A 26459-nucleotide genomic window follows, 5' to 3' on the forward strand; every position below is an offset into this window, starting at 1 on the left:
GATCCTTTCTAAAATCTATGCAGCGCAAGAGGCAGCCTCCAAAACATACAATTCCTGTGTTGAACCTTGGAGTGAACAAAGTCAAAATGTATGAAAAGGGAGAATATGTGGAAAGAGATGACACAGCTCCGCTCACTGCAAGTGAAAAACAGTTTATATCAGCCTGTGTGGTAAAGCAGTATTATTATTTTTATCTGCCTTTTTGCAAAATACTGACACCGTCTCTTGACCCTTCATAATCAACATAATACATAGATTTCAAGAAAAGAACACTTTTGAAAAGGGAAAGAGACCAGCACAGCTCTACAAAGACAAAGGGCATTAACTTACTACAACACCGTGAAACTGCCAGATATTTTTTAATTTTATGTCTTTTTGGCTGATTATTTTACTTTGATCCAATGAATTAGTTTAATTATGAAATCTATTATTTAATACTTTTAAATAAGTGAATTAAAGGCAGCTTCAACACATCAAATAGCGAATTCCACGACGGTCAGTCACAGCCAACTGTGAACAACTAGTTTAGCTGCTGGGTAAACATCAGAACTGAACAGAAACATGCTGGGAAAAGTAGGTTTGCTTTACCCAAACTAGCATTAACTTAACAAAGCTCTGTCAGGCCGGGACTCAGACGCAGAGATTTGAATTCACAGATCTTTATTAAACTCAACCCAAGTTCCACTTCGATGAGTGTCAAGCGGAAAAGGAGAAGGTTTAAACAAAGTTTATTTTAACAAACGGAGAAGGCAAATGTCAGGCAATGAGACACGTGATCCAAACGAACTCAAAAAGGCTTCAGAGAGTGCTGGGATGTGTGGGCGCGGGAGGCACTGGAAGAAAAAACAGACAGGGTTATTCCACACGGAAAGTTCACAAGCGAGACCGTAATAAGTTTTACCACTGGAGAGACGGGAAGCCACTGGTACCATGGTACGAAGTAGTATACTCTGGCGTCGAGGAGCGTCTCCGCAGAGTATAAATAGGCGTCTTGATTCGGAAGTGAATCCAGGTGTGTCCAATCACTCCTCGACGCAGCAGGGGGGAAGGGAGCCTCAGAAAATAAGAGTACAGTTAGCGCGCACACACACAGCAACACAGGAAGTGGAACGTAAAAATGAAAGCACCGGAAACACCAACCGCCACATATACTAGGCACAAGGCTATAACTAGGAATATCAAGAATAAGAAAATAACAAAGAAACACAAAACGCTCACTATGAGGATAAATTTAGAACACACTAAGTAATGAAAAATAACAGAAAAAATGCACACTATGAGGAAAAACTAGAAAAAATTATTAAATAAGAAACGAAAAACACTCCGAAGGAGGAAAACTTTAAGGACTAGGAATACTGGAACTATAGAAACTAGATAAGGAAAACTATGAAATCAAAATACTCTCCTTAAAAGCTGAGGAACTAGAAGCTAAACACTAAAACAGAAACAACTGAAAATCACTCTACAACGAGGAAAACAATTCGGCTAAGGTCTAAGATACGAAAATAAACCAGGAACTAGGATATCAAAATTACAAAACAAAAAACACTCACGAGGAGGAAACAAGAGCTTCAGTGCAAGGACTGTGGCTGTGGCAAAGACAAACGGGGAAGACGGGCTCGGGTGAATCGCAGACGGACAAAGACACACTGGCACAAGACAAGGGAGACGCAGACTATTTAACACGTGGAGGGTAATCAGGAACAGGTGGAGACAACAGGTGATCGGGGTGGACACACACATGAGGAAGGGCAAGTGCTCTGAAACGAGAGGAGAGTTAGACCTTCAAAATAAAACAGGAAATGACAAGACAAAAACCCCATGACGAGACAGACCTCACCGCGGTGTGACAAGCTCTCTTACTTTAGCTGTTCTGTAGCCCAGGCCAGAGTGCAGCGCTGCTTTTAGCTAGGTTTTATACTTCATTCTCTACACTGCAAAAGCAAGAAAACATGGAGGAAATGTTACTTAAAATCAGCAAAATTATTTTTCAACAGAAGAGCAAAATTTCACTAACAAAGATTTGAAGTAAAAGCATCTAGTCGAGAACACCCACAGTTATCTAAAAGTAGTACAGCCGGACTAAAAACAAGTATATTTGTCTGCATACAAAGAAATTCTGACGTTGGCAGAGCAGTTTGTTCTTGTTTGTGTCGATCAGCTTGACAAATCAGCAGCAAGTTCTAATATCTGATTAAGATAATTAAGGAGAAAAAAGCCTGAAACAAATGAAACATAAAATCTGCCTGATAAGAAACTGTGTCCTGTCAGACAACAAACAAGAATGTTTTACCATGATTTAATTTTATTTTACTAAGATTTTGGGTTTTGCAGCGTAGATGCTGTTTTCTTGGGAATGACATTTTTATTGCATTATAACGTTTCAGGTGGTAAAATAGATGTCAAGCAGTCTAAAGGGATCTGTTCCAGAAGTTAGCAAACCTAATTCAAAATCCCACAGACATCTGTAACAATGCTAACTCCTAAAAATCCAAACAAAATGTTGTGCGGCTCACTTCATGTTTCGATAAAAGCTTACAACAAGAAAGTCGGAGAAATGGGAGAATGCGACGTTTTATAGGTATGTAGTTTAGCAAATGTGTGTTTCATTGCCAATGAATTAAAGTTTTCATTTGTAAGAAGAGTTGTGCTGCTTTCAAAAGCTACATAGCTTCACTTAAAGCTGTTTTTGCAGCTAAAGACCGATAACCAGAACTTGAAATAAAGCGTCAGCTGTAAGATGTACAATATGTAAGTTATACAATATCAAAGTGGATGTAATGATATAGATTGATTATAGATTGATTTCTTTATTTTCGTGTCATGCACACAAATGTGCCCAACCCACATGGGTTTACAAGACACCAATATATTGACATTGCAGCAGTACATCCTAAACAATAATTCTGCTGCTCAGTTCTCAAACAAAATATCTTGCCTTCTATTCCAGGCCCGGTAAAGAAATTTTGCCATGAAAAAGGTTCCCCTTCTGAAACATAGTTCAAGTTTTTCATGGTCATCCAACCAAAAGAAATCAAAATAAACAGGACATCTTGAAAAGTACCTCTCTGATATCTGCGTATACAGGACAGTAAAACATAAAATGAACCTCATTCTCAACTTCTCCCAAATCACACAGCAAACAAAGTCTGTCCTTCTCTGGAGTAGCATTAAACCTTCCAGTCTCTATAGCTAATGGTAATGTTCCTGAGCGTAACTGTGCACACAGGGATCTCTGTCTTTTGCTTAAATTACACTGTACATAAGGTTCCACACAGTAGCTGTCCTTTATAAGACAATAAGTACGCAATTTTGGTTTATACCAAATGTCAACAGACCATTATATCGATATAGTTATATTTGGTTTTAACTGGTAGACTCCTTAGTCTGCTCTCCCAGTATTAATAACTACTGGTATCAAACAGAAACATAATCAGCCAGTAACAGAGTTGAAGAGTTCAGCATCTATCTATCAGCATACATGTGTCCACTCATCCGCTCATCCACCCATTTTCCAGCCACATATTCAGTTTAGAGCCTCAGAGGCAGCAAAAACAAGCGGATGTGCTTTTCCTCTCTACCTCCTGCTTCTTCCGAGGCATGCTGGGAGATGTGGTCACCTCTCAGCGAGGAGTAGACAAATTTCTTATCTCATGCTCTCGGCGGCTAAAATTTGTGAGCGTCGGAATGAAAATTGAGCACTAAATTGAGACAGAACCTCTGAATGAAAGTGCTGGAAAGAATTGACCAGATCTGGAGCCACAAATCAGATCTACCGGCGCTGACCTTTAGAGCCGAGTTAAGCTGAGGCCGGTGTCATGCGATCCCGCAGAATCGCAGCAGGATGGAGTGAGCTTCCTGGAGTAATGGCTGGTAATATTATTATCTCACTCAGTTTAATGGCCACATCAACCCCTCCCTTCATCAGCCCTCTGTCTCAGGGTGGAGAGAAACTGCAGGCCTCTTCCTTCTGGGAATCAGACGGCCGGAGAGAGAGAAAGCTAGACGGGAATAAAAGAAAGTGGACGAGAAAGGTGTCGGTTTCGAAGAGAAGCGAAGCGAAGAGGGAAGCGAGAAAGTGGGAAGGTGTAAATACATATAAAGATGTACAGGAAGATGAAGAGGTGGGGAGGCGGGAAATGAAGAGTGAGATGGAGCAGACAAAAAGGGAGTGCGAGGAACAAGTCAGACGGCAATAAAACGAGAGACGGAGAGGAAAGACGGGAGGGGAGAAAAAGAGTTACTGACAGCGGCTATTATCTGCCTCCTCCCTCATCTGTCATCATCAAAGCGCCGCTGTCACCACCTTCTTACATCAACACCATACTACCACCACCTGGGACTCAAGGAGGAAGAGAGGAAGAAAAGCAGGAAAAATGACTAAATCCAAAGTTTGAGACAAGTGCTTAAAAGCAGTGAAAGGTGTCCTGACGTACTAAAACTCCACCCGTCTGGAGCTCGGAGCAGGTGAAAACAAACGCTAAGAGTTATTTGCCAGGGACCATTTGATCCGGGGGCGAGGTCGCCTCTGGCTGTCTGCTCTTTACAGCAAGAAAAACACCTAATCCACCTTGAAGGAGAGGAAGGGGAAAACAGCGAGGGGTAAAACAGAAGCGGAAGACGGGCCGAGAAACGATGACAGGAGAAGAGAAGGAGAAGAGAGGGAGGCGAGGCAGGATGGAGGCGAAAGGGGAGATTGATAGCTGGGGAGAAGGAGCCGAGACAGGGAGAGATTAAACTTTTATGATGTCTGTGGTGGAATGGTTGACTTGGTTTTAGCGATGCAGCGGCTCACCCAGCTGTCGTAGAAAAGGCGTCTTGGGAATGTCAAACAAGCGGGAGTATCGGCCGTCTATTAAAAGACGTGTCCGTCCACAGTAAGGGCACCTGTACAGTTTGGCTGCTGTGTGATTTTAAAGGTGAAATCTGAGACCCTGGCTTCCAAATTATTGTTGAGACGAAATGAAAAATGGCTTTTTAAGCATTCTAGATCACAGCCCTGGTCGTATTGTGCGCCGGTTTAAACATATGTGCCAAAAAAATCATTTTCATTTGCATTCTCGTATCAAAATCCATTCACTCGCTGGCTAGCTAGCAACAGCATGGTGCGCTGGTGTGCAGAGAAGAATCATAGTGCCTTTGGCTCCCAGAGTGCTTTGTCACTTGAGCATTTGCTGAAACAACTGATGCTGTCATTTTCCATGGGAGGACAGCCTCCTCTGGCTTCATGTTTTAGCAAACTGCTAAAAGTTGGATTTTGGAGTTAAATGGAAGGCCTCTGCTTCTTGGAAGCCGTTATCTCTTAAAGCACATTTAACAGAATGGTACACCTGTATTTGTACATTGTTCACAGCAGTAGTGAAGCTGGTTTTAGCGTTTTTTGCAGTTGCTTGCACTGTGTGTGCATTTAATGCTGTGGCACTGATCTGCAGAGTTAGATGGAATTGTTATTGTCAATTATGGGCATTTTTTCAATAAGAAAACCAATTAAACTAGAAATATTTACACTCTTTGTAGGAATCACAGCAGTTTAGATTCCATATTTCTGTTGTTGCAGTCATCCACTAACTGGTGAAGTATTCGTGTAATTGCCTCTGTCTTTGATAGACCATGTTATGTGTTAATACACATGAAGAGGCAGTCGTGAAACACACACCAGGAAAGAAAAACACACTCATCCCGCTCGTAGTTTCCAATCCAAGACACGTACGATAGCTGCACACCTGACTGTGATCCAAAAGGCTTCATCCAAAACTGTCTGTGACTTATTGATAGACTGATATCAATAAGCAATATTTTTCATTTTTCATTATGCATGCAAACCAAACCTGGCTCTGTCCACAGGTAACTAAATCCCCCTACAGGCACCTAAAACTCAATCATGAACGTGCTGTATCTTGTGTGTTTAAACGTGATGTAAGAATGACAAGTTGTGCTGTCAGGGGGGGAAGTCACTGCTCTAATGAACTATAACTAAACTGGGTTCATTATTGTGGTTTAAAACTGCTGATACTTAATCTTTGGACAGAGCCTGACAAGCTGTTTCCCCTTACTTCAAGTCTTAGTTAAGTTAAGGTTAAGATAATCGTCTACTGGCGCCAAATTCATGGTTAGCATACAGCATATCAATCGGCTAATCTAACTCTTGCTAAGAGCATTCCCCTAAATGTTGAACCATTCCTTTAAATAAATCAAGAGAATTTAACTTTTTTACTTGAGGTTGGAGACAGGTGGTGGCATCGTTAGCATCGTCCGACAAGCCGCCACCTACAAAATAGCCACACTGAGAGCAACAAGCTTGGATGAGTGGACAGAGTTGCACTAGTTGTTAAAAGTTGACTAATAGAAATAAAAACTCTTAAACTCTGAAATCTTTCCTTTTACCTGGAAAATGTTACCTGCTGCGAGGAGCTCCTACCACAACATCTGTATCAACTAACAGAAAAGAACATTATCTGGAGTCTCATGATGAAATTCAACTCAAGGCGTTTTCATTGGAAACCCTTAATGAGATTTCATGAAAATAAAAATCAGTCGGTTGTTTGCTGGCCAGTAAGTGACAGACGATGGTAAATTGCTGAGGACGGCAGTTTTCCAGAGCTGCTGCTAGTTTGGAATAAATCTTCCCGAGTGTGAGGCAGGATGTCGATGCCAAAAAGCTGAGTGATCTCTTTCCCTGGAGAGAAAACAAAGTGTGAAACTGGTGACTTTGAAACATCCGCAGGCAGACAGAGTGTGTCAGGAAGCGGTTGGTGTGTGGATGGGTGTGGTGGAGCTGCAGGAACTGGAGCTGCTCACAACGACGTCAGCTTTGACTCTGTGCTGTTGGCTGTTTTCCATTCTGTCCACATCTCCTGCATAACATCTGTCCACCTCTGTCTCTCTCTCCCTCACGTCTGCATTATCCGTCGCTGGGTTTCCATCCAAGGACTTTATCAGCTGTCAAATTTGAAAAAACCATGATAACTAATCAGATTACTCCTCAGGTGTCTTTACCTTTACAAACATCAGCAGTGGTAGAAAGTAAAAGAGAACCCTTTAGTTGCTGTATTCTGGGTATTTAACTGGAGTATTTCATTTTATGCTACTTTATACTTTAAATCCACTCAATTCAAAGCTTTTTACTCCGCTTCACTTGTTTGACAGCCATAACTACGGATTACATTTCATAACAAATGTTTTCAGTGCAAATTAACCTGTTTTAAATTATTTTCTAAAATTGAGTTTCAGTTTTCGTGAAGTTTGTGCAGCAGCCTGCTTTATTATTTCTAGATTCAGCATACAAATACTTATTTTTAGAACATTTTTTCAGTTTCAAACAGTATAAGAAGTAATTCAAACTAACACCACCTTGACAAGTGACAGCAGTAGAATTCTGCTTACACATTAATGTATCGGTAATAAAACTCCATTGGAAACTACTGTGTGTAACTGCACAAGTGGCTTTTGCAAGATGATGACAGCATAATGATAAAATAATGTGAATCATAATAAGCTAAAGTATGCTAACATTAGCCACCATAAAGTGCTGCTCCTCTGAGCGTATTCAATCAGGCAATGATGCTTTTTATTGCTTTTATATTCAACTTTGCATTTAAAAAAAAAAGACAAATACGTTATTTTTTCTTTCAAAAGTTACATAATTTCCCTTTCAGTGTTTTTATAAATGAATCACTTGAGGTCAACGCTTCAGTCTAATTGTCAAACAGTTGATTGTGGTGATTTTGGGTTTCATGAATGTTAGTCCACCACAAACTTACTGAACTGTCTGAGGTGTCTGATACACTTTAGTTTGTCGCAGTATTTCTCTGTTTTCATCTCTGGAGAGCATGGAATATGGCATTTGCTGAAATGAAAGTAAATTACTACTTGCCCAGTATTTCTTTTTGAGACATTTCATTTTTCTCAGAAATGTGTTTTTCGACAGTCTGCTGATAGAGTTGCAACTAATCTGTATTTTATTTTTTATTTATGCTCTTTCAAAAGTTCACCTAAAATTAGCTTGACATTTGGATGGAAACAGAGCTTATGTGTGATTATTCATGCTAGTTTTTCTCCTCTGTTCTGCCTCTCTCTCTCTCGTCTCTCCTCATCTGAATTTCTCCTCTACCCTTCTTTTCTTTCTCTCTGTGCTTATTCTTCTTCTCTATATTTTGGCTTTTGGATCTTTCGCTCTGTGCTTTGCCCTGTTTTGCCTCTCTTATTCTTTCTCTCTCTCTTCGCTGGCATCTCCTGCCCCCTCTTTCTCTGTCCTGTCCTGTCCGTCTCTCTCTCAGATCACAGTGAGTGTGGCTCAGGGGCGAGTGCGGAGCCCCTCCCCTCAGCCTCGCTATAAAAGCTATGCCTACACCCAGGCTGCATATGTCAAGTCGCCCGAGCAAAAGAGGAGGCGTTTTACTGATCAGGTCCGTGTCTTGCAACGCTAACACTCCATGCCAAATGTCCATCTGTCGGTGAATGTTTCGGCTGCACACTTGTTGTTTTGTCTGCCCTTGTTTGTCTGTCATTGACAAAAAATGTCCATCAGACCAAGTCCACAACTGATCTTGAACAAGTACCGAAAAAAGTATTTTTTGGTAAGTATTTTTATGGTTAAAAAGTGGTGTTTCCTTTTAATTGTGACAAATGAAAACACTGAAAAGTTAAAAAAATTGTTGACAGATTTTTTTTATCTGTAGTAAACACAAATTATGCTTCATGGCTGGATATGAAACTATGGGGCTTGTTGAGTTGGACATCTTTTGCTTTGTGCCTGCCAATCACATTATGTTTTAATTTCATTCAGAATTTAAAAATGAGCTAAAAAAGAAGTGATACTAATCATGCTTATAGGGTCTTTTTTTTATCAGTTGTGATACAGATGGGGGGGGCAACATTTTGAAAAAAAATGAGGAAACGCACTGTTATTATACTTACAAGAATGATCGACGTCACTCTCATGTTGTTGAAGCTACAACCAGTTGATGAGCTTACGGCTAACGCGGCTCACGCATGTAAAAATGTGCTTCTAAAGCTCAACAATCACTGCGTCTCCTGTTTTTAATCCAAACTCCAGTGGAAAAGTAAAATCAAACATTGTTTTTTTATGCAGCGTTACGAGCTGCAGCATCTTCTCTCTGGGAGACACGAGAGGAACCTCTAAGACCTGCGAGCCGAGGGTCACGTGACTGATGTCATGTTCACATCATGCTGTTTGGATTGTAATTGTGCTTTCAAGTTTGAGACATCATGAAATCAATATAACCTATTTGGTGAGAAGAACTGCAGGAGTGTCAACAAACATGTGGTAAAGGTCTCCAAATCCATCATCACAGGCATTTACTGTATATCTAAATAAAATAAATATTAACACTAACAGATTTAATTCAGCTTAGTTAAGAGAAGCTATACACTGTTTATGATTATGATTTCATTTGTTAACAAACCATTCCAATAATTTACCATGGCAGGAGTGGCTTATTTAAACACTTCAAATTATGAAATAATGCTGTTGAGTCTGACTGCCAGGAGGCGCTCTGCAACGGTTTCCCAGTCCTCAGTCTATGCTTTAAGCTAGGCTAATCAGCTGCCGGCTCTGGCTCACAGTTATCATACATACAGACATGAGAGTGGTGTTGATCCTCTCAATTAACTCTCAGCAAGAAAGCAAGTTATTGCATTTCCCAAAAAGCTCATCATGAAGACCTGCTCTTGCTCTCTACGTCACTGCCTTTCCAAACGCAAACTGACGGGCAAGTCTGTTTCTTATCTGTTCAATACAACACCAGCTACAACACAAAAGCAGGGTAACTGTGCATCCACCCATCCTGTCCTCTCTAATCCAAAACATGGCATTTCAAAGTGTTCAGATGCATTTTCAAAGCCCGTCACCCTGGGCTGCGTAACTAAATGTGGCCCATAATTTGCTCTGACTTGGGTGGAATGTATTCAGAGACTGTGTCAAATATTTAATGTACCAGCAGGGTGCTCGACTCAACTTGGCTGCCACCTAAAAGGCATCGCAAAAAAAAAAGATAATTTGTCAGATAAGCTTCATTCAAGCACACCCACTGTTCTTTGAAATGCAGGATGTAAAGCAGAACCTGGCATAAAAAGCCCTGTCTCATCGCAACTAAAGTTTCTTCTCAAAGATGTAATGCTTTTTTTTTTTTACAATGCATATCCTCAGTTTGCCTCAGTCAGACATGTTTTATATGGGTAACATAGTGCATAAAGGTAGAGCACATTTTAGACTCTCAGGGGCCTAAATATGTGGCTTTTATTTAATATTGGTTGCTTTTCAAGCTGTAAACTCGGTCAGCACAGACTAATTTCTGAATACTGTCAGACAAAACCAAACAATTTGTGGTACGTAACAGGCATAAAAAGAGAACGGGCTGACTGAGGCTGGACAGTTATCAGCACCGTGGATGGGCCTCGTGTGTCTTTTCAGGACCTTATTACCAGAGAGAAGAATAGAGTGAGAGGAGGAGCGTGGAGCTGAGATAAGGAGAGAGCAGTTGTTAGTGTCCAGCTCTTTAGCGGGCACACAAAGAGAGATATGGGGAGAGAGCGACCCAAAGAGAAAGGAGACAAGTTGTTAAGGTTGGACAAAGGCCAGAACGTCCTGTCGGCACCGGTAATGGCTAGCACTAACAGGCCTCTCCCCATCTCTCTCTATCTTCTCTGCCTTCTTACCTTCTTCATGCTGCCTGTTTCTGCCTCCCTGCCCCCCTTTTCTCACTTCAAACATACTGTTTGTGTCCTTGTTACATCTCCTTATTTCCTTCCCTCTACTTCTCAACCCCTTTTCCATCTTACCCTGACACCCGCTGTTCCTCTCCTTCTTCTCATATCCCTCTCCATCTATGCGCGGTATCTCCAATCCATCCCTTCCCTCTCTAGTTCCTGAGTCCGGGCCAGGAGGAGCTGCAGCGGGGCCTCAGTCCTCTGCCTCCAGGCTCCACCAGCCTGGAGAGCTACCAGGCTGCACTGGAGGAGGTATGGTATAATGGCGCTGATAAAGAAATATTTTATATCTCTGAGCCTTCTTCTGTTAAAAGAAAAGCCTGGTGAGATTGTTATATTATTATATTTTTTGTCAGTGTGTATCCAGAGCCTCATATATCTTATTCCTCTGTGCTAGAGAGCTCCATTGTTGTCCAAAACCTATTAAAAACACATCAATGAACACACAGTGTAGTTTATTTTGACTCGATCCCACGTTCACCATCCCGCTGCCAGAAATACTCACTAGAGCACCAAATGTGGTTTAATCTGCCGCTGAAAATAGTCCCAAACAAATCCACTATTTCCTCCTGTTTGTGTGATGTTTGATAAAAAGTACAGTGAGCAGCTGTTTGAGGAAATCACTGAAATTAGATATTTGTGAAGCGTTGGAAGAGCTCTGCGTCTACCAGGAGGTTCTCACTGAAAACATCAGATCATCAGACTTATCTGTTAATTATGTTCTATTAATTGGAATTTTAAGGTGTTGACGTGGTTGCTGTCGGCTGAAGATGGGCTCCAGGGTCAGCCCCCCATCTCCAACAATGTGGAGGAAGTGAAGGAGCAGTTCCACACACACGAGGTGAGAGTCACATGAATGATACTGCAACGACGTGTTAACTGTACTTATATAATGACATGTTAAATATTTAAAGATCACAGTCTCTTGCAGGTAACAGCAGCAATAATAATGTCCCTCCATCTGTAGCTGTAAACAACCAACCAAATAAGAGACAAACTGCAGAGTTAGTGTTGCTCAGACCAGACCCAGACAAAAAACAACAAAGAAGTTAAAGTAATTACATAACCACATACCATGTTCCTGTGTACTCAGAGCAAAGAATGGGCCTCCCTTCACCACACCGAAGGGCTCAGAAAGACTGCAGTAATCAGTGTAATGTGGCCCATCACCAAAAAACTATCTCTGCTGTCTGCTGGTGGAAGGTGGACAACATGAAGAAGACCGCACACTGAGAAAGAATAAACTGATTAGATTATGAAGCAAATTCCTGTGAAACTGTAAAACGAGGCTCCCTTAGGTCCATAATAGTGGCGTTTGCAACTTATTTTGAACTGATGTGTGGATTTTTAAGCTGTTTGTCCAATCACACTGCTGACCCAGGGCTGAGCAGCTGTTTTAAAGCTCGCTGTAAGTGTTGAATTAACTCTGATGGATGTGGATTTATAGGACTACAGACTTACTATCAACTTTTCTGCGCTGAAAATTAAATTAACCCCGACCATTTTGCTGTGTTTGACCCGACAGGGATCATATAGGAGTTAAGTGATCAGAGAAACTGGATGACGCACTGAGGTGGAAATGTAATTTGAGAGCAGTGAAAGAGAATGGAGGGGGGTCAGTTCAGTTGGAGAAGTAATGTGAGGCATCCTCTTCTTTTCAAGGGGCAACGAGGCGAAAGAAGTGGAGTTGTTGTGAATATGTGTGTGAGTTGTTTCTTGCTGTCTCTCACCAGGGGTACATGGTAGAGCTGACCACCCACCAGGGCAGTGTGGGGCGGGTCCTCCGGGCCGGCGCTGCCCTGCTGGGGGAGGGGAACCTGAGCGAGGAGGAAGACTCGGAAGTCAGGGAGCAGATGAACCTCCTGAACTCCCGATGGGAGCATCTGAGAGTGGCTAGCATGGACAGACAGAGCAGGTAGATGCACACCTTTAAAGGGTTTAGGTCTGCTCTTCTGTTGGTGGTGGAATCTCACAGAATTAGTTGTGATAACTCTGAAGACCCTCACCATCAGGTCATCATTTTCAAATGTTGTCCAACAAAGTCTAATTTTTTGTTTTAACACCCATTAGCCTCTACTGTGCTCTGCGTTTTGTGCTAATTACCAAAGGTTACCATGTTAACGTGCTAAACTAAGCTGGTGAAAATGGTGAAAACATTACCCCTGCTAAACATCAGCTCATTAGCATTGTCACCGTAAGGATGTTGTCGTGCTGGTGTTAGCATTTGGCTCTCTTTAATCATTCTTTGCATGACTATTTCATATGCTCTCCATGTGTCTGAAAGCTCTATCTGGTCCTCAGGCTCTGTGGGACATTGTAGCATCACACAACAAGGTCTTGATTTCCAAAGTTCGGCAGGGACACAGCTTTGTGTTGGTGGTCCACCTCAGGATTTTAATTATAAAAAATATAGATGATCAAAGAAAAAAAACATTTTCACAATATTTCAACCCCTTATTTTGCCCACAAGAAAAGTTTGGTTGCAATTGGACTGCAAAAAAGAGGGAGGCTGAGTACCAAAGTTTTTCCCAAACTGGGTCCAAGTCTGAAATGTAACGACTGGGTAGTTACGCTGAAGTGTAATTGCTGCACTCAAACAGCGCATGTTTGCAGCCCAATAGTAAGCTGGATGTTTTAGAGCCATGCCGCAAAGAGCTTTGGTGTGTGAGGGAGAGTTTTCCACAAACGAGGCTGTTTACCATGAAGTAAAAAAGGATTAAAGAAAGACTTAATTACATAAAAACCAGGAAACACACATGCATACACACAAATGATTTAAATCATATTCAACACAGGACTTTATAGAACAGCACAGGGAAAAATTATTTCACTTGCTTTTTTCCATCTTAATTTAGGCCTCTGAATAAAGTTTCATCTCTTTTTACACAATGAATGAAGATCTGCACAGGAGCCAACATTCATGGACACAAAGAACAGCGTCCTTTCTAATTATGGTGAATCCAATGATAACTGACACTGAGCCAAATGTAATTAACTGTTCAGCTATCTCCTTTGATAATCTTGTTGATTCAAGCACAAAGCTGTGCAGACACGGTCTCTACTACCAAACACCATTTAGACAAGATAACAAAGGTCTGTTATAAGAGTGAATGTAAGATCAGCATCGGTGGCTTTCACCAATTAAAGCAGCAGTAGTCGCTGCTTGGAGCGTCCGCGTGTTTAGCCAGACCTTCTGCCCTTCTGAACGGCTCTTGGGTAAGACTCTGTTCCTGATAATGGCTAACTCTGAGGTAGCAACATGTGATTGACAGATCAATGAATTGTCTCTTACTCCCAGACTCCACGAGGTCCTGATGGACCTGCAGCATCAGCAGTTGCAGCAGCTGACAGACTGGTTGGATGTGACAGAGGCACGGATTAAGAGGATGGGGGCTCAGCCGCTGGGTCCTGACCTGGAGGACGTCAAGCACCAAGTGGAAGAGCACAAGGTGGGCAGCTGCTGACCTGAGCCCTGTGCCTTAGCTAATCCAGGCTTACATGTTGCTGTCACGCTAAAATTATCCTGTTAATTGACTCTTTCTAAGAGTCGTTGCAGTTGGTCTGTCAAACGCTTCATTTTTGCACAACACATGCAGTAGATAGTAGGTAGTTGTAGTTGCCAGGCTTTGATTGGACAATCACTGTTCAGGGGAGGAGTTTAACTACTGGTTAGTTCCCATCCAGCTAGTTTGGGTCTGCAAATATAGTTTTAGGATTTATTTGTTCATGTGTAGTGAAGTTATGTTGGAATATGCTAATTTTGAAATAAAGGCACCATGGCTACAAAGTCAAAACTATAATTAGCATTTATGTAACTGGTTGTGTGCTAATAATACAAGTGCACTTATGTGAAGTAAAAACTCTGTAACTTATTATATTTAAGAGCATATCGCAACTTTTGGCCTTATAAGAGTCAGAAATGTTTAGTTGGGGATTTCTCAGTAACCTAAATGTTAAAATCTCGTCTGAAGCAGCTCAAGTTATCTCAAGTATCTTATTTTGCTTCATTTATCTGGGTGACAGCGATGGTATTCAAACACAGGTGTGTGTGAAGGAACCTCTTCAGGGCTGTGTGTGAGTCCCGGGTGCCTAATGAGAAACGAGCACAGCAATTTGTTAGAGGTGAGAATGAATAATTACACCGGCGACAGGAAAGCTGAGTATTTCTTGAATAGGTTATGAGACAGTGGACACAGATGCATAAAAGCCCCCCTGCCTTGCTGGTCTTTCAGGTAGTATTATGCAGGTTAACTAGTTGCTGCTGCTGTTGGTTAAAAACTGCCCATATACTTCAGTATTTAACTCATTTTGAATGAAGACAGGCTGTATACATCCTTTCTTCTTTAAAATGCTGTGGGAAGAAAGCATCAGTATTTCCATGACAACTGGGCAAACTCTGCTGAGGAAGAGGGTGTGCATGATGGGTCTGAAAGCTCAAGAACAGCCACTCAATGGACCTTTTGGTCAAGTTTTTTTGCCACCTGCTGTTTAAATGAATCATCAGTCTTCACAGAGATCTAACTGATTGCAGTGTTTTTAACTCCATCTGTTCATTTGACAGATTTAAAGATCTCTGACAACTAAAAAACATCGAATTAGAAGACTGGTTACAAACGCTAGTCGAGAGGTTCCACTTTCTCCTCGCAGTGGGAGGTTCTGTCAGACTAGATTCAACAAAACAATCCTGCAGAGGCTCCTGCAGAGGAGGAACAACAATTAGCCCACCTCGCCACTCAGAAGCTGCTAAAATGAAATTCGCTGGTAAACATTTGAGCGGGGAACCGGCTCAGTTTGGGAGCACTGATGACGGCGTGTTGACAGCAGGTTCAGTTGTGTTTTTGTTTTGGCTTTTCTGCCACTTAAAAGCTGGGAAATGGAAAATGGCCTCTGATTACCACCAATCGAAATGCTGTTCAATTTTGCACCAAACACAACACTGTCATTCACTCAGGAATCATCGGTTCACCGCAGACACGCACACAGTGGACTCCAGTGCTGTGAACACCGTCATCTCATTCTGTCTGGGATTGCAACCAGTGGAGAAATCATTCTGAGGAAGTGGAAGCTTTCAGAGAAGCTTTGAAAATTGAATCCTGTTTCCAGCAGTCGGGGGTTTAAACAATACGACCAGATTTTACACTCTGGCGGTCTTTTACATTTGTGTGAGCGATTTAGTAGTTTCAGCTGGATGGTTTTGGTTTAGTCCCTCTACAGTATACAGATTGAAAAGTGGAAATGAGTAGAAACTGGAGACTTTCTCACTGAAAAACATCTACTTACTTACTTACATGTGGCAGTTAGTTGTGTTTAAGGCTATTTCGACAAAAGTTTTTAACCCTCCTATTGTCTTCGGGTCGATTTTGACCCGTTTTCAAGTGTTTGCATATCATATAGTAGATGGGAAGACAATACGAGGGCTAACTTCTCTTCATGTAATTCAGTTTTTACAGTTGCGTTTGTTTATTTCCTCATTGCCCCTCGTGAGGGGAGCTTTAATTCAGTTTTGTCCACGTGTTAGTTCTCATACAGAGTCATGAACATGAACATACAAAGACTGAAACATGTCTCCTCCTTCTCTTTTTGACATCTTGAATGAGGATGCGCTGTATATCATATTGATCTGGATTAGCAATTTGAGACCAGTGCTGAAATGATTCGTGAATTAGTCAAATGACGACAACGAACCAAAAATACCAAATGCCAAAATCCCTTTGGTAATTTTCACTAAAAAATGAAACCTAGGATATAATACATTTCCATTTTCATGTTAGATATGTGATGCTGAAAATGTGCAGGAAAAGCATTTACATTGAAATACTGTAAAAAGTTAATGTCGCTATTACAACACACATTTAGCATAAATTGAAATAGTTATAATAATGTTTGAATAGAAAAGCTGAGTGAGGTTATCAGGTTGTCAGTGTGAATGATGTTCTGAGACCTGCGAGGATCTGAAGTGTCAGACTCAACTGTTGTTGTGAAGACCAAATTTCAAATGATTTAAGGTCATATCACTTCATCTGTGACATTGTGAGAGTGAGATTGTAGTATTAGTATTAACGCATAAGCTGTGTATGAAGTGTGTGTAAGATTTTTCTTAAAGTGCTTAAATCTGAACAAAAGAAGAAAGAAAGAAAGTACAAAGAGACTGGAGACCATCAGAAAGTGTCCAGAGGTAGAAAGTTCTGAATAAGAGTGTCAGGGTGTGCATCGCTGAGGCAACAACTCGTATATGCCACAGGAAGAAACTTTCTGTCTGTGTAACTATCCTGTTTGCCACCCGGTGTTAAGAGAATATAGTTGAAACAATGCTCTGTTCTAAACTCCTGTGGTCTTACAGGAAACCAACAAGCTTCATTCTGTCATTAACTCACCATCATTACAGCCAACACTGGCTGCCTGTTGCGCTGGACTGACTTGTGTTCCTGTGCTGCAGCTCCTGCAGGAGGACCTGGAGATGGAGCAGGTGAGGGTGAACTCTCTGACCCACATGGTGGTGGTGGTGGACGAGAACAGCGGAGACAGTGCCACCGCCGCCTTGGAGAGCAAGCTTCAGGTGACGCACACACATATACTCTCCACACAAAGTTTGTGTTGCACATGCTCACGTTGACCAGACTTCGCTGATCACACAGAGAGCTGGGGAGATTTCGTGGGAAGTCAAACACCCTAATGGGCTCATTTTCATCTCTTACTTTAAAATATTTATGGAGTTTCTTTCTCTGCACACTCATTGGTCCCTTGCCCCCCCCCCCACTCGTTCTCTCTCAGTGGGAGCAGGCTGAGCACACTCTGGTTGTTGTTTCTCTGGGAAAACAGATTGAACGGGAGATAGTTTTGTCTTTGGTGTTGTGCAGTAATTAGACCTTGCCAGCGAGATGTGCTTCTGTTTCGTAGCTTTCTGCTGATTTTGTTTACTCTATAAGTTATCATCACACAGACTCCAGCCAGGAGCCAGACTTTGCTGCCTGTTTGTGCGGTTAATTCTCCACGCTTGTCTTAGCCTCTGATGTATGAGCCTTAGTTCTCCTTGTTAAGTCCCATACACCGCAAAGAAGGAAGCTGAAATCTATTAAAACTGCAGCCGCTGATTTCCACTGCTGTCTAATGCACTTGCCCTAATTGTGCATGCTGCCCTGTGTTCAAGCACCGTCACATTATAATCGCATCTCCACCCGCTGTACCTGCAGCTTTCAGTCCGAGGAACTACTTTTCAAAGAATTAAAAGGTTCCTTCAGCCCGTTGTTGTCTGTCTTGCCATTACGGCCTGCACGCAGGCTAAGATTCTGCAAACTAGACCTATGAAAAAGCAGTGGCTGTGTTTCCACATCATTTTTGCAATCCACTATACAACATCTGACATCTGCTTTTAACTCCATGTTGATGTGTCGAAGCAAAGCGAACAAAAAACTAATTTTCAAAATGGTGGCTGAAATAAAGCACTGAGAGTGCTTTACCAAGTGCTTTTTCCTCAGTTTCAGTTAAATGAAGCTTGCTGAGGAACATTTCAGGTTATGGTCACACCGAAACTACTTGATCAGATATGACTATTGGTTTCACCCAGGAATTAAACCGTGGCGTCCTGTGTGAAAGTCCTGTGTTTGACCGTTCATCCACCCTGACCACCTCCCGATGCAGACTTCCTCTCTCTTTATACTTCATCATTAGTTTGAGAGTCATCAGAGTGTAGAAATACAGTACATGTAAATGAACTGTATTTACATTGGGAGTAGGCCTACTGTTCTAAATAAAACAATGATATGATTATATGCTCGTTTAGGTGATTTGTAAAGCAGCCAATTAGCTTCAAAAAGACTTTTCTGTTCTGTTCTTCTGTTTATGCATCTGCTTCGGGTAAAATTGGATTGTGGATTATGGTCGCATTACATTCCTGACATGTACGTTAAAACTGTATCCGGCCTCAGGGTCCGTGATCTTGATAATCCCTCCATGCGTAAGGAGAACACCGAATGGAAGATATTTTAACAGCGATGTCAGACTGCAGCCTGGATTACAGATGAAGGCTGTGCTGAGGCGTCTGGGCTGAGCCGCTGCATATGATGTGAACTGTGATGGAGAGCTGATTTGATGGAAAATGGGAAGTTGACGGGAGCAAAAAAGAGGAAGTCATGGTGATTTTATTTTCGGAGCTCAATCTGATATCTTTGGGGAAGGTGTGAGCGAGCGGGCTGAGGTAGATCTGGGCCGAGCTGGCGATGCAGACAAACAGGAAATGAAGAAATTCGGATAATTGGATGCGACTGAAACTCCTCCTTGGGGAGAAAAGGTTTGTGGAGCTTTGGATAAAAGTAAGCTGCTTTGTACTGAAAGCAGATTAGCCAAAAATGAGAATCTCTCCTCCCAAACTTTAGTTCGAATTTTTCCTAAAAAAGAAAGGAATATGTTAATGCTGCAGCGAGCATGGTGAATTCACATCATATTAAGCAGCTACATTGCAGAACACACATTGTTTGTGCTGCATGCAAAACATAATCACTCTTAACATTGTTAGAAAGCTAATTCAGCTTCATGTTTGACTTTCTGTTGTTCCCAGCAGTGCAGTGTTTAAACCAAACATAAGATAAGCGAGACAGAGAGATGAGGGAGAGCATTGTGTGCTGGAATGTAAAAATGCAAACAGAAGGTGTCTTCCCTGGTTTCTCCCCGCTGCTGAACTGTCACTTGATTAATTACAGGCCATTCATCTTAAGATTAACCTGCTGAGTCTCTCTCACCACGTCTGTCTTTAGCAGCTCGCTTGTCTCTCACTTTTTTTGCATCTCATTGTCTTTTCATCTCCTCCCCCATCCCCTCCTCTCTGTCTCTGTGTCGCTCTGATGACTTTGTTCACTGGACACACTGTGGGTTTTGTCTTTGCCAGTTAAATGGAACGGAAGAGTGTCTCTCCCGTTTTACTCGGCTAACAGCCAACTGCCAATATGCCAATACAATGGAGTCAGGAAAAATAAACCTGTCCAGCTCACAGCCTCTGAGGCCAATAGACAGGAAAAGAGCAATGGAAACTGTGCTGATTAACATTAAAGTCTGAATTCTATCAGCAACTGAATATCTAATTGTGAAATGTAACTTCATGTTGAAATTTAAATGCATTGAATTTATAGCACTAAAATATTTATTTTAAGAGGTAGAGCAGGTCGTCCATTTATCCACGGGTTGGTGGTTCAGTCCCCGGCTCCTCCTGTAAGACACTGATCCCTCGCATGGCAGCTCCTCTGCTGTCGGTGTGATTGTGTGGTTCAATGGGTGAATCACAGGCAAATTGTCCTTTAAGGTAGAAAAGCATGATATAAATGCAGTCTGAATTTGTGTGGTTTTAATGCCCGTCCTTGAAATTTCCAGAAGGTGGTTTGAAGAGACTCTATCTCGAAAAACATGATTTTAAAATTCAGCTAAAAATGTAAGTCTTCAATATTGAAATCACAATATTCATGTTGTGAACATCAAAGGAGTCAGAGTCATATTAAAGTCAAGTAGAAAAAAATCTAGCTCAAGTTGGATTGGTTCATAGAAAGAGAAGTTCAGGGCTGCCCAGGTAGCTCGCAGGAAATTATAAAACTTCTAAAGCTTAAAATTACATTTTTATAGAGGGGAATTCAAGCCAAATAAATTCACACACATGATTTCCAGAATAAAATAGTTCAGTGCTATATGTTCAGTGGCATTTCTGGCATATACTGTAAAATTCAAATGATGAAATGAAATGCTTTTATAGGGCAGCACTTGAAAAAGAAATGGTTGATGGCAAAATTGTAGCTCTTAAAAGTGTTTGCTCACCTGCACTGAGTCACAACGGCTAGCCTGGTTTGAACAGAATTTCCAACTTCGGATGGATTTTAGACACTAATAATAAGGTTTGCACCAACAAGTAGTTCCAACGTAGACATAAGTTACAACTTAATACTTTGCTTAGTTTGGACTTCAGCCCAAAGTAGTTAAGATAGACCTTGTGTCTCTGTGGTTCAACCAAACAACGACTCAGCTTCAGGACACCAAAGTAGAAAAAAAACCCCGCAAAGCTGCCAACTTGTCAGATCTGAACACAAGTTGGTAGAGAATCGTGATCGACAACATGGCCAAAAGTATATGGACAACTGTAAAAAGCAAGGTAACAGGGCTGTCCCTTTACTTTTGGCCATATATTGTACTTGAATAGGGCATTAAAACAGAAAAGATCAACAAGCATTTCAATTCACAAAAGCTCCAGACCGCCATTGTTTCATTTGCACAGTCAATGGACTCCGTTCACTTGGACAGAATATAGAGATATTTTCTTCCCGCCGTCTGTGAATTTCATGGCCGTCCACAATCATGATCAGCTCCGTCCCTCTGGGAGAGAGAGGAACACAAATCAAACAGCATGTTTGGCAGCCAAAAAAATTAAACTGGCAAGTGAAAACGTGCTTCCATCATCCTTTGAGGCAACGCGATGAAAATGTTTCAGTTCCACCGGGGAAATAATTCAGACATTAATAGGTGATTTATGTGTGTGTGTGTGTGTGTGTGCAGGTGCTAGGTGACCGCTGGGCAGCCATTTGTAGATGGACAGAAGAACGCTGGATTCTGCTTCAGGAGATTTTACTGAAATGGCAGCACTTCACTAATGAACAGGTATGAGAGTGTGTGTGTGCGTGTGTGTGTGTGTGTGTATGCGCGTGTGTGTGCGTGTGTGTGTGCATGAGTGAGGCAGGATCACAGCAGTATTTGCTGCATGTATAATGAGATTAGATCATCCAGATCGTGTCTACTCCCACATCCTGCAGGCTTAAAGAGACGTTTTAAACTGAAACAGACTTTTAAAGATAGTTGAATACAAAAAGCTGAAATTTTGCATTAGAATGATGTTTCCATCACTTTGGCAGATATTTGATCATGAACTCAAATATTGGACAAGTTGAAACTTTGACCTGAGGTTGGTGCAAGAGGAAAAGTCGAGGCAAAGACCAAGAATCTAAATATCAAATAGTTGTAGAGATATATCCAAAGTGGAGGATGTTTATACTGTATCTACAGGACAGATCTGTATATTGATTAGAAATATTAATTAGATGCTCTTTTTGACGACCTTCCCATTAGAAATGAGTCTTACTTTCTCTTTCCTTGATCAGCTTCTTTGCGGTTGACATTTTCAGCCACAGCAGACATCGTGAAGGAAATTAGATGTGTCAGGATATCCGATTTGCTCTTGTTCTGTGATTAATAATTGAGGAAGCTGAAATCGCAACATCGGATTATAGACGATTAACTGATCGGTCTTAATTAAAAACCATAAACTGGATTTGCATTGCCATCCTTCGGGTCATAGTCACTCTTTGTTTACTGTTCCCTTTATTAATAGAAGACATTTTAAGACTCTAACACTGCTGCTCTATCACTATTATTATTTTTATTATTTAATCCAATAACACTTTGATAAAATCTGGATAATTCAGTTTTTGTTTGCTGGAGGATTTACTGTAAGTCTCTGTGCATACCGTGTATATTTACATTTAGCTGTGGATAATATGACCAAAATGTGTGAGTAGGGGCATCAGGGCCCCATTTGATGAAGTGTGATTACACAGTTCTACACATAAGTACAGATTCATCATGGAATAACCTCTTCAGTGTGTTTTATAATGAGGGCTCATTGGCTTCAATAGCTTCCAGGCATCCATACGAGCCAAATTTAATTTGATTAATTATTCAAAACATCAGGAAATACATTGATTTCAATTTTCCCCCGCTCTCTGGCTAAACGCTTGTTCAAGTACCTCCCCGGGCCCCGGCTGCAAATGAACTGTCCGTATACTGATAACGGAAATATTCACATTGTAATCGTGGGCAGGGGGAGAGATGCTGTCACAGACAATAGGCCTGAGGAGGATGCTGCAGTCGAGAGCTGTCTGTAGCAACAGGAGACAAAGGCTTCCAGCACACCTTCTTCCACATGATCAGATTTCTCTCATCTCCTGTCTCCTCAGTTCACTTCTCTTTCTCCTTGACATTCTTTTGTCTTCGCATTTCTATGGATCTGTCTTCTTCTCTCCTCTTCTCTCACCTCATTTGCTCTCCTCTTTTTCTTTTCTCTCCTCTCTTCCCCTCACAGTGTTTATTTGACTCCTGGCTGACCCAGAAGGAGGAGCTGGTTCGCTCCATCAAGACCTCCAACCTGAAGGACCAGGCAGAGATGGTGGCCTGCCTCCGCCGTCTTGCCGTGAGCCTCCTAGCAACAGATCTTCATTTAGCAAACATGAAGTACAGGAAGTTACTTCAGTGCCATGTCAGGACGGGTTAAATCCACAGCGTGTGTTGTGTGTGTGTGTCACCAGACGGTGAAGGCAGACCTGGAGGTGAAGCGTCCCACCATGGACAAGCTGTGCTCCATGAGCCAGGACCTGCTGTCCAGTGTCAAGAACAAAGAGGTGGCCAGCAAACTGGAGGCCAGACTGGACAGCTTCGCCCAGCGCTGGGACCGACTGGTCCAGAGTCTGGAGATGAGCAGCTCTCAGGTACACCGCACATAGTCAGTTGTGCGTTATCATTTCTACCAGGTTGCCCAGGATTAGTTTCAGTGTAATATAATTGGTGTACAGTAAAGGTGTTATATGCACTTGTAGAAAAAGCGTGACGTTTTGTGAAATGCACTTTCTGTGAGTTAGATGAGAAGACGAATACCACTGTCGTGTCTGTAAATCTTAAATATGAAAACACACAATCTGTTTCGTGTTTGTTAAATCTGCACACAAACAGACATTTCTAAATGACAAATTGTGGTTTTACGGGGAGTTACTTGCTGTAGCTACATCTGTCCAGAGGTCCGTTTCACAAAGCAGGTTTACTGAAAACTCCGAGTATGTTAACCCTGAAATGAGGGAAACTCTGAGTTTTCTGTTTCACATAGGAAGGTAAGTCAAACCAGAGAAAGAGGGGTAACTCAAGCGTGTTTCACAGACAGAGGTAAGTTAAACTCTGGGTCAATTACCGCAGTAACTGACTCTATGAACCTAACCTGGTCGGGACCAGGTTTTACTCAATGAACCTCGAGTTTCTCTGTGTCTCCGCCCTCTTTCAACCACACACCGTATTTCATTTCCTCATTCATTCATTCAGTCAGCAGACGAGTTTTGGCATAGTTCTGCCGTCTGTTATTTAAAAAAAAATCATTAAAAATATCAGTCAGTGGGAAGTCCATTAGGCACAGTAGGTGGTGACTTTTTTCATGTTAACGTCTTTTGATCATGATCCCGTGGATGAAGGTGCAGCAATACTGCGCAGAGAATTAAATATTCATCGGGAGATAGTTATCAGACCACGATGTTGGGCCACCACCCGTTCTTCGTGCATCTGCTTTCTTTCTGTTAGCTGAGTAAAAGTCTGTGTTAGTTTAAATATAGGCTTAATTATTTAACATAACATGATATAGATGAGAACATCTTTCATTTTTTAATTTTATTTCATTCGTTAACAAAAACAAAACATTATATGAACACAATATAACCAATTTTACAATGAAAGGGAGCCACTTAATATTTACTTTACAATGTAAAACATGATCAAAATGAGGTAGCTACCTCCATGAGATCATGCAGAGGTTTTACCTGTTTCAACCATGTTTTTATATTTCATTTTAAGCTGCTGCCAAGTGCGCTTCTCCCCCGCGGGATTGCACCTAAATGAAATAAATTAATAGGCAACCATTCAAGCAGTTTTGCCCTGTAATATTATTGTGATTTCAAAGGACTACATTTATACTCACGCATTGACCCGAGCAGCAATGTTCTCCCACGCCGTCTCCCTCTCCCTCGCAGCTGCAGCGGTGTTGGTTCATATTCACAGTATGAGCGCATTAAAATGTCCAATTCGAGTGGCGTAAAGTACGCAGTCTTCCGCTTCCCCGTTGCCATGGTGACTCCTCAAATCGGGGTTCCATTGATGCTGTCTTTTTATAGTTGTGGTGCACGCGCGTAACTCGAGGTGAACCTACTCTGAGTTAATCAAACTAACTCAAATCTGCTGCTGTGGAATCGAAAACTCAGAGTTTCCTATCTCAGAGTAGATCAACTCAGAGTTCAGGGTTACACTCAGAGTTTGTTGAACCTGCTTTGTGAAACGGACCCCAGGTGCTTGCAGCTGGAAAGCCTGCATTCAGGAAACAGTTAACAGTTGGAGGATGTGTAAAACAGGCTTCCAGTGTTTATGCTAAGCTAAGATGAAAGTGAATACGCATGTTCCCCAAAATGTCTAACTATTCTTCTCACTATAAAATAACAAGATGTCTCTTATACTTCCCCTCACAACAAAAGGAACGTGATAGGTAAAGGTAAAGTTTAGCCAATCAAAACAACCTTTTAGCCTTTGGTCTGGCCAGGTCAGGGTCTGTCAGCTTTGGCTGAGAGCCTGGACTGCTTCTCTGTCCTGACAGCTACCTGATTGCTCTTCAATTCATTCACTCAGTGTCCCAGGTCTTAATCGGTTCGTGATTAGGTAGTAGAATGAAAACCAGCAGGAAGCTGCAACTCAGGGACCAAGATTAAGAAAGAAAACTGATTAAAGAACAGCAGCTTGGACAAGTTTGAGATCAAAAATGTAACCACAAGACTTCTTTATATGACAAGTGTTCTTCTTCTGCTCCTTTATACAACAGCCAGTGTGTTCCTTGTTGGTTTACCAAGCTGCTTTGTTTTGGTTTGCAGCTCTACAGATGACTGGTTTTCTGTCAGAATGAAATCCTTGTAGCATCCAGAGGGTCACTTTTGTCCCGCCATGAGAGCGCTGCTGTGATGAAACTGAGTCCTGGTAGCTGCGAGTGTTTGGCCTCAGGGAGAGAGGAAATAAATGGATTGGCTGGGGGACAGAGATCATTGAGCACAGAGACAGGTTTATGTTACACAGCAGTGAGGAATATTGAGAAGAGGAGAATGGAATTAGGAATTAACGCACGCTGATGAAGGAGGTGCTTTCAATCAGCGCTGTCGCACAATTATCACTTTCATGATCATTTTTCTGAAGATGTTCGATTGCTTGTCACTTTCCCCCCGCTGTTCTCTCATCTCATCTGAGACGACACAATCTCAGTGAAGTCCTCTCTGTCTGAATCTCTGTATCTGTTGTCACATTTGTGCTTTTATAACTGACATGCTCACTGACAAGTGATAAGATAAAGACAAAGTGCTTCTGTGGTTTTTGAATTTTGCTGACAAAGGCACTGCACTGCCATGTTGCTTTCATCCTTACGCCCTCTGGAGAGCTCCATACTGAGCATTGACTAAATTATTGGAATTGTTTATATTATACTTCTATAAAGGCAACTTTGATGCCACTTACCTCTAATATAGTAGCCTTGAAGCCTCAGAAGGCAGGTTGGGTAGACAGAGAAACATGGATATCATGCTGCTATTTTGGCTTGTTTGAAAGTGTCTTACTGATGATGTAAAATGTCTCTTAAATGTGGTGAAATGATGTAAAGGTGAAGATTTTCATTGGTACTTCTCAGTTCTTTGCAAAGGCAACTGGACTTGCTTGAGGCCTTAGAGCAGGCATCTCAAACCGGTTCCATAAAGGGCCGCGTGGCTGCAAGTTTTCATTTCAACCAAGGAGGAACACACCAGGCTGGAATCAATTAATCAGCTGATCTCAGTCTGCAGCTGATAACTAAGTGATCCCTTGATGTTGATTGGTTGGCCTGATGTGCTCCTCCTGGGTTGGAATGAAAACCTGCAGCCACGCGGCCC

The 26459-nt window shown here is 41.8% G+C and overlaps 1 protein-coding gene across 10 annotated transcripts in view; it reads left to right on the plus strand.

Moving 5' to 3' along the window:
• The window catches only part of dmd (dystrophin), a 207526-nt gene that overhangs the window by 40520 nt on the left and 140547 nt on the right, over positions 1 to 26459 (plus strand). For 9 of the 10 annotated variants that reach the window (XM_041966474.1, XM_041966467.1, XM_041966475.1 and 6 more), the window contains 9 exons: positions 8277 to 8405; positions 10885 to 10980; positions 11471 to 11569; positions 12462 to 12643; positions 14027 to 14177; positions 17165 to 17284; positions 21256 to 21357; positions 22835 to 22942; positions 23058 to 23237. In XM_041966474.1, the coding sequence (XP_041822408.1) occupies positions 8277 to 8405; positions 10885 to 10980; positions 11471 to 11569; positions 12462 to 12643; positions 14027 to 14177; positions 17165 to 17284; positions 21256 to 21357; positions 22835 to 22942; positions 23058 to 23237 (1167 nt within the window). The remainder of the gene's footprint in view (positions 1 to 8276; positions 8406 to 10884; positions 10981 to 11470; positions 11570 to 12461; positions 12644 to 14026; positions 14178 to 17164; positions 17285 to 21255; positions 21358 to 22834; positions 22943 to 23057; positions 23238 to 26459) is intronic. The other variant, XM_041966466.1, reaches the window with a different exon arrangement.

This window comes from Chelmon rostratus, chromosome 24, assembly GCF_017976325.1.
Source record: "Chelmon rostratus isolate fCheRos1 chromosome 24, fCheRos1.pri, whole genome shotgun sequence".
NCBI classification, from domain to species: domain Eukaryota; kingdom Metazoa; phylum Chordata; class Actinopteri; order Chaetodontiformes; family Chaetodontidae; genus Chelmon; species Chelmon rostratus.